We start from the raw sequence: 11,936 nt of genomic DNA on the forward strand, positions 1-11,936 counted from the left end.
CTCCTCTGCAGTGTATTTCAGTCAACCTGCCTGTTCTACTCCCCACTCTGCCTCTGGTGAATACTCTCACCACCCCCGCATCTCTGGCCTGTACCCCAGCTCTTGTATGCATAAATAAATAAATCTTTAAAAAAAAAAAAGAATACTTAAAAAAGATTAAATGTGACATGAGTTGAGGAAAGCTGAAATTTTTTCTGGCCTGTGTGAAGTGGTTTGAAGTCTGGAAGTGCTGACAGCCATTATCATCAAGAGGAGAAGCAACCTAGAGCAAAGTCAGGACTCAGAAGGACAGAGCAGGAAAGAAGTTACTTATTACCCTTGATGGCTGATGACATCACAAGCTGTATATCAAACAATGTCTGCAGCCAGGACTGCCTCCTTTAGTCACACTGATTTGGTTCAGCCTTAAGAGCACACACTAGAAAGCAACACGTAGGCATGGTGAAATAAAGGTGGAGCTTAATCTTTATTTACAGGACACTGCAGGTATGAAATTCCACATAGAAATAGGAAATCCATTGAGAGAAGAAGCTTCATACAGTATGTACAGTTTGGAACTGTTCAAGTATAGTCTTGTTGTAAAAAGTGCTACAATAACAAACCACATTTAAAAAGTTCGTAATAGAGAAACAGTAAGACAAACTTATACCAAACAGTACACAACAAACAACTTTATGCCTCAGCTGTACAATCTAAAAGTTAAAGGTCCCAGGAGTGCCATCCTGCACTTGGAATGTATAGCCTTCGGAGGTAGTTTCTGGCACAACATTCTGGTCTTCCTCTTCCTGAAAGTTATTAAATGACATTAACATAATCTCATAAACATGGTACATTTTTAAGCAGTAATCTGCCTAGACGTTTGTATTCACATTTACTCTGAAGATTTTCACCTGCCTATTTCACCTTTAATCCTGTACAATATTTCAAACAGTGCTAAACTGCTATAACTGGCTCTTCTTGTGAATGCCTGGGAAGGGAAGGTTCTGAGCAAGTTAAGGAATGTTATTAATAAACTGAATTTTTTTCTTCACCTGTCACTTTTCTGTAGGAAAAAGGAAAACTGCTTATTAGGCCCAGAGTATGGTTACAGGGTAGGCCTGCTTCTCTACCAACTCCTACAATTTACTGGAGAGTCTAAGATTCCTAAGAGTGTTCAGAAGAAAGCAAATTGATGACCTTTTTATTTTTATGTCTCAAGTTAAAAAACTTACATTATCAAGTCAAACATTAGAGGAACTAACATGGACATTATGTCTACCTACAAATACTTTGCTATATTTAACAACTGTACAGACTGAATTAAAAGAATAAGCGAAGGGCCCCCCTGGTGGTGTAAGGGGTTAAGCACCACACTATGAAGCAATCTGCAGCCTCTGCAGCACGACTTCCATCCCTGGCCAGCCAGGGAGCAACCCACATGGCACAGCAGACCTCTCCTGTCTCGTCCACTGCTCCCCTCAGCAGTGTATTTCACTCAGTCTCCTGTTCTGTTCCCTGCTCTGTCTCTGGTGAATCCTCTCACCCCCCTCCCCCGTATCTCTGGCCTGTACCCCAGCTCTTGTATGCATAAATAAATAAATCTTAAAAAAAAAAAAACTAAAACTAAATTAAAAAAAAAAGGGAAAAAAATCTTATGGAGCTTGATCTTAAACATGTACTTTCCAAGTTAACATTTACATGTTACTCACCTCTACAGAGAAATACTTCTCAATCAAGTTTAATGAAGCTTTGTACACAGATTCGTTTTCATGGTTTTGTAGGGCTTCAATTTTGTCCAAACCTCCACATTCTTCAATCATTATACTAAGTTTCTCAGTTTCACCTAATTTCTCAGCAGCCTGAAAAAAAATTAATTCCAAGTTATTGGCCTAACCTCTGAAACAATCTATTTTAATGCGAAAAAAAAAAAAAAAAAAAAAACGAGAATGGTTTCGTCACAGCTCCTTCAACAATCCTATTGAGATAAAACTATCTCCATTTTCCATTTTTTAAAAATTCAGGGTGATCAGTTTTGTACTTACTTTTTTAAACTACATTTGTAGCTTTGAGCCAGAGATCATCTATCTGTTCTGGGCATCAAAATCACCTGCTGAATTTAAAAACTGATACTATATCCAGGTTCAACTGGTCTGCAATGAACAGGATATTACTATTTAAAAGTATCCCAAATAGGGCCTCCCCGGTGGCGCAGCGGTTGAGCGCTGGGTTGCGAAGTTGCCCGCAGCCTCTGCGGCGCCGGTTCGATCCCCGGCTGCTCCCCGGCCACCAGAGGAGGGTCCCACATGGCGCGCAGACCTCTCCTGCCGCCCGCTGCTCCCCTCAGCAGTGTACTTCGGTCCTTCTGCCTGCTCTGCTCCCCGCTCTGGCTCTGGTGAATTCTCTCACCCTCCCGCGCTTCTGACTGTACCCAGTGCATGTGTGAACAAACAAACAAATAAATAAATACATAAATAAAAATACATGCCTCTTTGAAAAAAAAAAAAAGTATCCCAAATAATCTCACAGTGCAGCCAAAGTGGATGGCCTGTAAGGGTAAATAAGGCCTATAGTATATAGATGCAAATTTCCCTAGCTAAATTTTTTGATATCAACAAGAATATATTGGACCTCCCTGGTGGTACAAGGGGTTAAGATGCAACCTATGAAGCTATCCACAGCCTCTGCAGCACTAGGTTCGATCCCCAGCCAGGGAGCAACCCACATGGTGCAGCAGACCTCTCCTGACTCGCCCACTGCTCCCCTCAGCAGTGTATTTCTGTCAATCTGCCTGTTCTGTTCCCCACTCTGTCTCTGGCGAATCCTCTCACCCCCTACACCTCTGGCCTGTACCCCAGCTCTTGTATGCATAAATAAATAAGTCTTTAAAGAAAAAAAGAATATATTAGGTATAATAGTATTATGGTTAGATAACACAAATATTTACAGATTATCTTATTTGCTTCAAAATAATTTAGGGGGTTTAGATAAGAGAAATTGAGAAAACAACTTACTTGTGTAGAGTGGACATACCAGGGAACATTATTTTAGATTCAACTTTGGTATGTTCCATAATCAGATCCTACACGGAATATAAACAAATAAAGGAACAGGGCCTCCCTGCTGGCACAAAGGGTTAAGCACAGCACTATGAAGCTACAGACAGCCTCTGTAGCACAAGTTCAATCCCCAGCTGGCCAGGGAGCAACCCACATGGCGCAGCAGACCTCTCCTATGTCACACACTGCTCCCTTCAGCAGTGTATTTCAGTCAGTCTGCCTGTTCTGTCCCCACTCTCTCTCTGGTGAATCCTCTCACCCTCCCACACCTCTGGCCTGTATCCCAGTCTTTTTTTTGTTGTCTTTTTTTTTTTTTTTTTTTTATAGAGGCATGTTTTCTTTCTTTATTTGTTTGTTTGTTTTTTGTTTATACATGCACTGGGTACAGTCAGAAGCGCGGGAGGGTGAGAGAATTCACCAGAGCCAGAGCCGGGAGCAGAGCAGGCAGAAGGACCGAAGTACGCTGCTGAGGGGAGCAGTGGGCGGCAGGAGAGGTCTGCGCGCCATGCGGGACCCTCCTCCGGTGGCCGGGAAGCAGCCGGGGATCGAACCGGCGCCGCAGAGGCCGCGGGCAGCTTCGCAACCCAGCGCTCAACCGCTGCGCCACCGGGGAGGCCCTGTATCCCAGTCTTACATACATAAATAAATAAATCTTTTTAAAAAAGAATAAAGGAACAGACAGAACTAATCCAAAACAAGCCCTAGAAATCTGAATACACAACTGAGGCTACCAGAGGAAGGTCAGGAGTGGGGCGCCCTCCCTAAATGGATTATGGCAAAGGACTCTAGGTGCTTTGGTGGTGGATGGTAGTGACATACACCTGAAGAGGTGTGAACCCGTATCCCTAAATCAGTGTGTTGTGAACCAACCAATGTTACCTTAATTAAAAAAAAAACACACAATCAAAAAAATCTAGACTCAGAAGCTTATTAAAGTTGATGAGTAGGACCTCCTGCCATCAATCACAGGAAGAACATCCTACATGCTGGCATGCTTAGATCTATTAGAAATGGGATCAGAAGAAAAATACAATCAAGTAACTGTATCGTTTAAATTTAATTTTACCAAAACTCAGCATGACATTGGGGAATTAATGATTCTTGACAAAATAGCTATGAATGGTATCCACATATGGACTTGCATTCAATTCAGGTCACACTATCCACTTATCATCTCATTTCCATTTCTTATAGTCCCTTGAGTGTCTTTCACCAGGAATGTGGAACATGTAACAAGCTGTCTGATTCTGTGGCTCTATCTGTTTGATTCTGTGTGTGCACTTAGATACTCTCCTCCTCCAAGCTAAATAGTAAATGATTAACATCAAACCCAAATTCAAATAAGACTTACCCGGAAGAGAGGCCTCCCTGGTGGCACAGGGGGTTAGGACACAGTCTATGGGGCTGTCCGCAGCCACTGCAGCATGGGTTTTATCCCCGGCCGGGGAGGTGACCCACGTGGCGTGGCAGACCTCTCCTGTCTCACCCGCTGCTCCCCTCAGCAGTGTGTTTCAGTAGATCTGCCTGTTCTGCTTCCCACTCTATCTCTGGTGGGTCCTCTCAACCCCCACACCTCTGTCCTGTACCCCAGTTCTTGTATGCATAGATAGATGTATCTTAAAAAAAAAAAAAAAAGAGACAGACTTACCTGGAAGATATTTGAAATGGCATCCAAAATAACCAAAATAATTTTCGTATCTTTTGCAGTTAAGAGGTTCATCAATGGTTCTATTATGCCACAATGAACAAGATATACAATCTGTTCAACTGTTCCACCACTTGTATAGTTGGTAACAGCCCACACAGCTTCCTTTTGTGTCTTAAAGTCTGCCTAATAAACATCAGGAAACAGGTTTAATTTCAGAATGAGAGAAAAAACAGAAAAATCCAAAAAGTTTTGTTTTAGGAAAATAACAGCTACAACTACTTCTATCCAATCTTAAGAGGCAATTGGCTACTGTTTAGCAAAGGACTAAGCAGAACCCAAAATTGGTGCACTAAGGACTACGTCAAGCACAGCTCTACCAAATCCCACCTGTAAACACCAACAATCTTTTGACTGTGATTTTATTACCTTAGAGAGAACGCCAACAAGAAATGGGACTAATCCATGATTCACCACTTGCTGTATCTGGTCCTGACGGCCAGCTGTGATGTTTGACATTGTCCACGTAGCTTCCTTTTGAATATTAGTTTTGGAGTTGGTTAGCAGGCTGGGAAAGACAGCAAGTGCTCCTGCATCTATTACAACCTGAGTCTGCTCATCTGTCCCAGTGACAATATTCCCTATGGCTCTTAGTGCAGGAGTCTAAAAAGAAAACAAAAAATGTTAATGCTGGCAGTTATCTTTTTATTTTTTCAGCATTGTCCCAAAACTATATTCCCTAGGAGTTCTGATAAGAGGCCCAACTGGCCAAAAATAGGCATCATGTCAATATAGTATTGATTACATCTTTATACTTCACATTCTCATTTGAAAGTTATTTTCTTACCACAATTGGCAATTCAGTAGCTCCAAGAAGCTTCACAAGTTGGGGCACAACTCCTGTTTTCACAACCATTTCAATCCGTTCATTTGGACCATCAGTAAGATAGGAAATGGCCCAGCAGGTATCTGCTAATACTTCTGGATCATCGTGATGCAGGAGACGAACTAAAGTAGGAAGAATCTGCTCAACAGCTTCTAAGGGCGGTGCGGGATTCTTGTTGCGACAAAGATTTGAAAGTGTCCAGGTAAGATTACGCAAGTAACCACACTAAGGGGAAAGAAAAATGCAATGAGAAGTCTGTCTTTTGAAGGACAGGAAAAATGAGAATCAAGAACTGAGTGACCATACTTTGGTTAGAAACTTACTGCTAAAGATGACATATCAGGAACTGCAAGAAGAGCCAACAGTGGCTCAACTGCACCATATTTGATAACCAAGTCTCGGAAAATTGAACCATCACCTGAAAAAAAAGGGTAAGGTAATCACATCTACTTGTTTGGAACCACCAGTGTTCAGTGACTGAGTACAAAAGTGATACCTCAACATAAAATGACACCCTTGGAGATTATTTTCTTAGATACTTCTCAGATGCCTATTTTTAGTAACACATTTGCCCCTAATAAACATGGGAAAGCAAGTAAGCTCAAAATTGAACACAAAGGCAATTATTAGTGGGCCTCCCCTGGTGGCGCAGCAGTTGAGCGCTGGGCTGCAGGCTGCCTGCAGCCTCTGCAGCGCCGGTTCGATTTCTGGCCGCTGGCAAGGATCCCACACGGCGCAGCAGACCTCTCCTGTCGCGCCTGCTGCTCCTCTCAGCAGTGTATTTCGTCAGTGTGCCTGTTCTGTTCCCTGCTCTGGCCCTGGTGAATTCTCTCACCCTCCCACACTTCTGACTGTACCCAGGGCTTACATAAATAAATAAATCTTTTTTTTTTTTAAAAAGGCAATTATTAGTAACGACAACATACTTCTTCCAATCTTAATACAATTAGAGACATTCAATCCAAAGAATTTTAAATCCAAGTACCTGCAATGTTTCCTAGAGCCCATACAGCTTGTTCACTGATGTGTGCATGGGGAGATGCCAACAGAGAAATGAATGCTGAGATAGCACCTCCATCTACCACAGCCTTTGTCTGTTCTGATGTACCAGAAGCAATGTTAGTGAGTGCCCAAGCAGATTCAAACTGAATGGGGCTACAATCAGTTCTGCCCAAGAAGGACACAAATTTTGGAATCAAGCCAGCCCGGATTATGTTGTCTATGGGTGGCTGTTTTTCCCTAGAAAGTAGTTTCCTAAGGGTGAGCAAAAAGAGAAACAAAAGCAGGTGATTAACAAAACAAGTCTGTGTAAAAACTATCTCAAAATGCTATTCAAGAGTTCAGAACTTTAAACCACCTTTTACACTAAATGCTGAGACAAAGCACTAAATGCTGTGATAGCCTGGAACTTAAGAAAGAAGTTAAACACACTGCATACATGGTGCTGCCATTCATGGTATTCTTTACTATCTTTTTTAAACTACCCTTTTCCAAAAATCAAAATATCACCAATAATTAACCTCCTTTCTGCATTCCTAAAATCTGATACTTTAGATACTGTCACCTTTTAAAATCTCCGATTTGACAAAGTTACACTCTCATTTTAAGTTTCATTTTTGTTTACTGTGAAGTCAAACATTTTCCATGATCACTCGCCATTTATATTTTTCTGCAGTATCAAGCCACAGAAATTATTTATCCTGTTATGTATAGCAGAAATATTTATGTTTGGCAGGAGATATACTTATTTTTTAAGTGAATGTACCTTTATAAATAGATATGATTACTGAGTAATTTCCTTTCCCTTCAACAGACTTGAAATGCCACTATGACAAAAACTTTGTAATTTTCTTAAAACATATGCCAAAAGGGTAACAGTGATTAAGAATGGAGATGGGCAGGATTTGAGACAATAATAGTAAATTAGTTTTCACCGACAGGAAAATTCTAGTTAAAATAGGCCTAAGGTTAGCTTTAACTTTTACTTTGCTTACAAGACTTGTGTCTTGTTGCCAAAAAAAAAGAAAAACAAAAAACATCAAAGTCTAAAAAGGTGGATTCTTAGGTTATCAAATGCTATAGTAAACAAGACTTACCTAGCAGCTTGAGTAGCTTGGAGCTGGCTTTCCAAATTGTTACTATTTATGCCTTTGATAATGTCATCAACAGACCAATTTACAGTGCCCTATAAAAACAGTGGAATTCATTTCATCTTAAAATCACTTTTAATATTAAATAAACACAAACAAAATGCATACTTGCCATTATTAAGACATTCTTTATATTTTAGTTAGTAAAAGTTTAGCCCTACATTTGCCTATTAAGTTTTATTTTATATGTAGAACAGCTCTCATACTTGGTGTTTAAAAAAAAAAAATTAATTATTTATCTGGGCCTCCCTGGTGGCGCAAGGGGTTAAGCGTCAGCACTATGAAGCAATTGGCAGCTACTGCAGCATGAGTTCGATCCCCAGGCAGGGAGGTGACCCACATGGTGCAGACCTCTCCTGTCTCAACTGTTCTGCTCTTCACTCTGTCTTTGGTGAATCCCCTCACCTACCCTGCACCTCTGGCCTACACCCCAGTTCTTGCATGCATAAATAAATAAACCTTTTAAAAAAATCATCTTGTAGAAGAACTGGGGTGTAGAGGGGGGTGAGAAGATTCACCAAAGACAGGGTGGGGAAAACAGATTTACTTACTGGGGCAAGGGGAGCATAGGGTGAGACAGGAGAGGTCTGCTGCACTACATGTGGGTTAACTCCCTGCCCAAGATTGAACTCAGGCTGTTGTGGTGATAGCACTGAGATTTAACCCCTAGGCCACCAAGGAGGCCCTCACACTTGGTGTCTTGACTCACTGGAGACTCAAGTTATAGACTTTGCCAGCATTTTGTCACAATAAAGGTGGCTGTGATTAATTTAAAGAATTAATTAAAAGCACTTTCTACTCTATTAGTCCCAAGCACTTACATTCAGATATACCTTTATGGAGAAAGGGATGAAGTTAAGAGGGAATATGCTGGGGATTTTCACGCTGCAGTTTGTTATCTATTATTCCCACAAATATAAATCCTATATTTAAGTGCAAATATTAAGTGGTACAAATATGTTATGACAACAGAAAGGTCTGAGAATCAATGCTACAATTAACTACAAAAGACAGAGTACCTTTCTGCTTGGGAGCTTACAACTTAAAACAGTTACAGCTTAAAATGAGACAAGTAGAGAACCATGAAACAAGTGTATATACATTTGCTGTTATAAAGCAGCCACTCCCTAGTTTTGGTGCACTACCAGGTGCTACAGGAATTCTGAGCTAGGAGAATTTTTCCTGCTAGGCTGACCCCATGAGTGCTATAAAAGATAGGAGACTTGAGTCTAGTACTCCAGAAATATAAGTTAATATTCAAATAAAGGAAAAAAAAGGAAAACGTAGAACCCTAAAGGAAAACATAATGTGTAAAAACCAGGAAAAATGTCCATTAACTTTGAAAGAGATAAAATATGAAAATCCAAGAAGGAACTAACTTACAAATGACCTTTAAAGAATATGGATTTAAAAATCAAAGTTTTTAAACAGAGAAACATGTCTAAAAGTTATTTTAGGAAAATTTCTACTAAAAGTGTGTGGCATAAAATGAAAAGATAAATTAGGAGAGTACTGCAACTATTTCAGGAGAAAAAAAATTGAACAAAGCTAGTGACAAGTACAAAAATAGAGAAACCAAAAAAAGAAATAAAGAAGCCAGGAGGTGGTGGGTTGTGGACATGCTGACTTTTTTGGTTAACCTTAGAATGGCAAGTGCAAGGAACCAAGCTGGCAGCGGGAAAGCAAGGAAAGCTAAAAGGATACCAAAGCTAAAGGCGACTTTGGAATCAATGCCAGTGGGTAGAGAATGGGCAGAAAAGTAAATCCTTTAGTATTCCTGATTGGGAAGAAAAAAAGATCTTCACAGATATGACAGCTAACAAAATTAAGACTAGGAGTGTTATTTAAAATTCTAAGAAAAGTGCCTCCTTAGTGGTGCAAAGGGTTAAGCACAGCACTGTGAAGCTGTCTGCAGCCACTGCAGCCTGAGTTCAATCCCAGGAGCTGACACATAGGGTGCAGCAGACCTCTCCTATCTCGCCTACTGCTCCCCTCAGCAGTGTATTTCAGTAGATCCACCTGTTTTGTTCCCCACTCTGCCTCTGGTGACTCCTCTCACCCCCCACACCTCTGGCCCGTACCCCAGTTCTTGTACGCACAAATAAATCTTTAAAAATAAAATAAAATTCTAAGAAAAGTCCCAAACTGAGGGCCTCCCCAGTGGTGCAGCAGTTGAGCACAGGGTTGCAAAGCTGCCCGTGGCTTCTGCAGTGCCGGTTCGATCCCCAGTTGCCAGGCGAGGGTCCCACATGGAGAGCAGACCTCTCCTGCCGCCCGCTGCTCCCCTCATTGGTGTACTTCGTCAGTCTGCCTGTTCTGCTCTCTGCTCTGTCTCTGGTGAATTCTCTCACCCTCGCATGCTGACTGTGCCCAGTGCTTATATAAATAAATAAATAAATCTTAAAAAAAAAAAAAAGCCCCAAAATGAGTTTCAAGGTTTAGTGCAATTCATAAACGAAAATATATTTACCTGATTGTTCCGGTTTTCCTGCAGTGGAGAAGTAGCATCATCAGGAAACGAGCTTACATTTCTCCTTTTCAGCATCTGGTCATCTTTCTTTGCTTTTCTCAGTTCCACATTAACTTCTATTCTGCGTCGCCTCATTTCCTTGGGAACAGATCATTTCCACCTATTATACCAAGTCTTGTGCCAAATGGGGGCTTTTTTTTTTTTCAAATCCCCTTTAAGTTTTTACCCCTTCCCAAGTATCCAGAAATTTAAAAAAATACAAAAAGAATGCAACAGAAGGTACTCACTGTACTATCTTTCCCCTTGTTCTTGAATCTGGTAAGGCGGGCAGCTGGCAAGTTAGTATTCTCATTGGTGGACATGGTTATGAGACAAAGGAGAAAAGCTAGAAAACAAGGGAGAGAAAAAAATTCTCCTTTCATCTTTATGTCAGTAAGAGCACTTACAGAAATAGCAGGCATATACTGACTTCACACCACTATCCTAAGAGAGGAACTTCAGGGCCTCCTTGGTGGCACAAGGCATTTGAAGCACAGCACTGTGAAGCCATCCCCCGGCTGGCAACCCACGCCGGGCAGCAGACCTCTCCAGCCTCCCCAGCTGCTCCCTCAGCAGTGTACTACTTCGGTCACTGTGCCTGTTCAGTTCCCCGCTGGTGAATACTGTGAATACTCTGCACCTCTGGCCTGTACCCTAGTTCTTGCATGCATAAATAAATCTCAAAAAAAAAAAAAAAAAAGAGAAGGGACTTCATTTCTCAGCGCTATGAAATGACTGTGGCGCAGAGTATTCGTCCCCTCCCCTCTGAGGGGCTGCAACTTCCAGAGCAGTGCAGAACATCAGGAATGTCATGGCTGCTACATTTAAATTTCCTAACATCCACAGCTTAAAAAAAAAAAAAAAAAGAAACAAGTGGAAAAAACTACTATTTCATTTAAACCACCAGAACCAAAAGTCTCATCTCTACCTATTATTTATTTTTTAAATCGCGGTATCGGACATTCGCTCCCCTCAAGCATTCCTGGAAGTCACGCGGGCCTCAAGCTCACTATGTCCTCGGCCCGAGCCACGTCCGCCGGCGGATACCGCGCAGGACAGGGTGACCGCGGCCTCCAGAGTCCACGAACAGTTTCCCGAAGACAAAGGAGGGGGCAGAGCGGGCAGCTAAAATCTGTGCCCTAAGGGAGCCTCCTCGGGAGGCTCCATTGTCTTCGAAATGGCCCGAAGCGCCATCGCCTCCTCCCTGGAAAACGAAGCTCAGCTCTGCGCCCGGCCGCGCGTCCTCCCGCCTCCCCAGCCCGGCCTGTCAACACGGAGCCCCGCCCGCGCCCACCCGCGGGGCTCGGGGGCTGCCACCGGGCTGGGGCAGCCGCGCTTCGCGGGGAGCCTGCGCGCCACCTCCCGGGGTGACCGAAGGAAAGTCCTTCCGATTTCGCTTTCCAGCCCAGCGCGTCCCTCTGCCAGCTGCGACACGGCCGGGCCGGGGCCTGCGCGGAGAGCGCGTCTCCCAACCGCCGCCTCCAGGCCAGGCCGAGGCCGGCCCCTGCCCCTGCCCCAGCCCGGACGCTGCCGCGGAGCCGGCGGAGGAGGGCCCCGGCCCCCCCGGCCCCGGCTCCCGGGCCCGACCCCGCGGAGGATCGGGGCCCCCGGCGCCACCGGCTCCCGCCGCGGCTCGCACCGCCTCGGCGCCCCGCACCCGAGCCCCGCAGGCCGAACAGCCGCCGCGCCAACGTCCGGCGCCGGAGGCCTC

The 11,936-nt window shown here is 43.3% G+C and overlaps 1 protein-coding gene across 1 annotated transcript; it reads right to left on the bottom strand.

Annotated features, from left to right (window-relative positions):
* Positions 1 to 567: 567 nt before the first annotated feature.
* On the bottom strand, positions 568 to 10,548 carry KPNA2 (karyopherin subunit alpha 2; the record flags this gene model as incomplete). The annotated part of the gene is made up of 10 exons (XM_084239426.1): positions 568 to 785; positions 1,689 to 1,838; positions 4,684 to 4,866; positions 5,110 to 5,343; positions 5,528 to 5,791; positions 5,890 to 5,984; positions 6,552 to 6,820; positions 7,663 to 7,751; positions 10,187 to 10,324; positions 10,474 to 10,548. The coding sequence occupies 10 exons, from the start codon at positions 10,546 to 10,548 to the stop codon at positions 693 to 695; spliced, it is 1,590 nt and encodes a 529-aa protein (XP_084095552.1). The 3' UTR covers positions 568 to 692.
* Positions 10,549 to 11,936: the final 1,388 nt, after the last annotated feature.

The sequence above is a fragment of the Talpa europaea genome (assembly GCF_964194135.1).
Source record: "Talpa europaea genome assembly, chromosome: 7".
In the NCBI taxonomy this organism is placed as follows: Eukaryota; Metazoa; Chordata; class Mammalia; order Eulipotyphla; family Talpidae; genus Talpa; species Talpa europaea.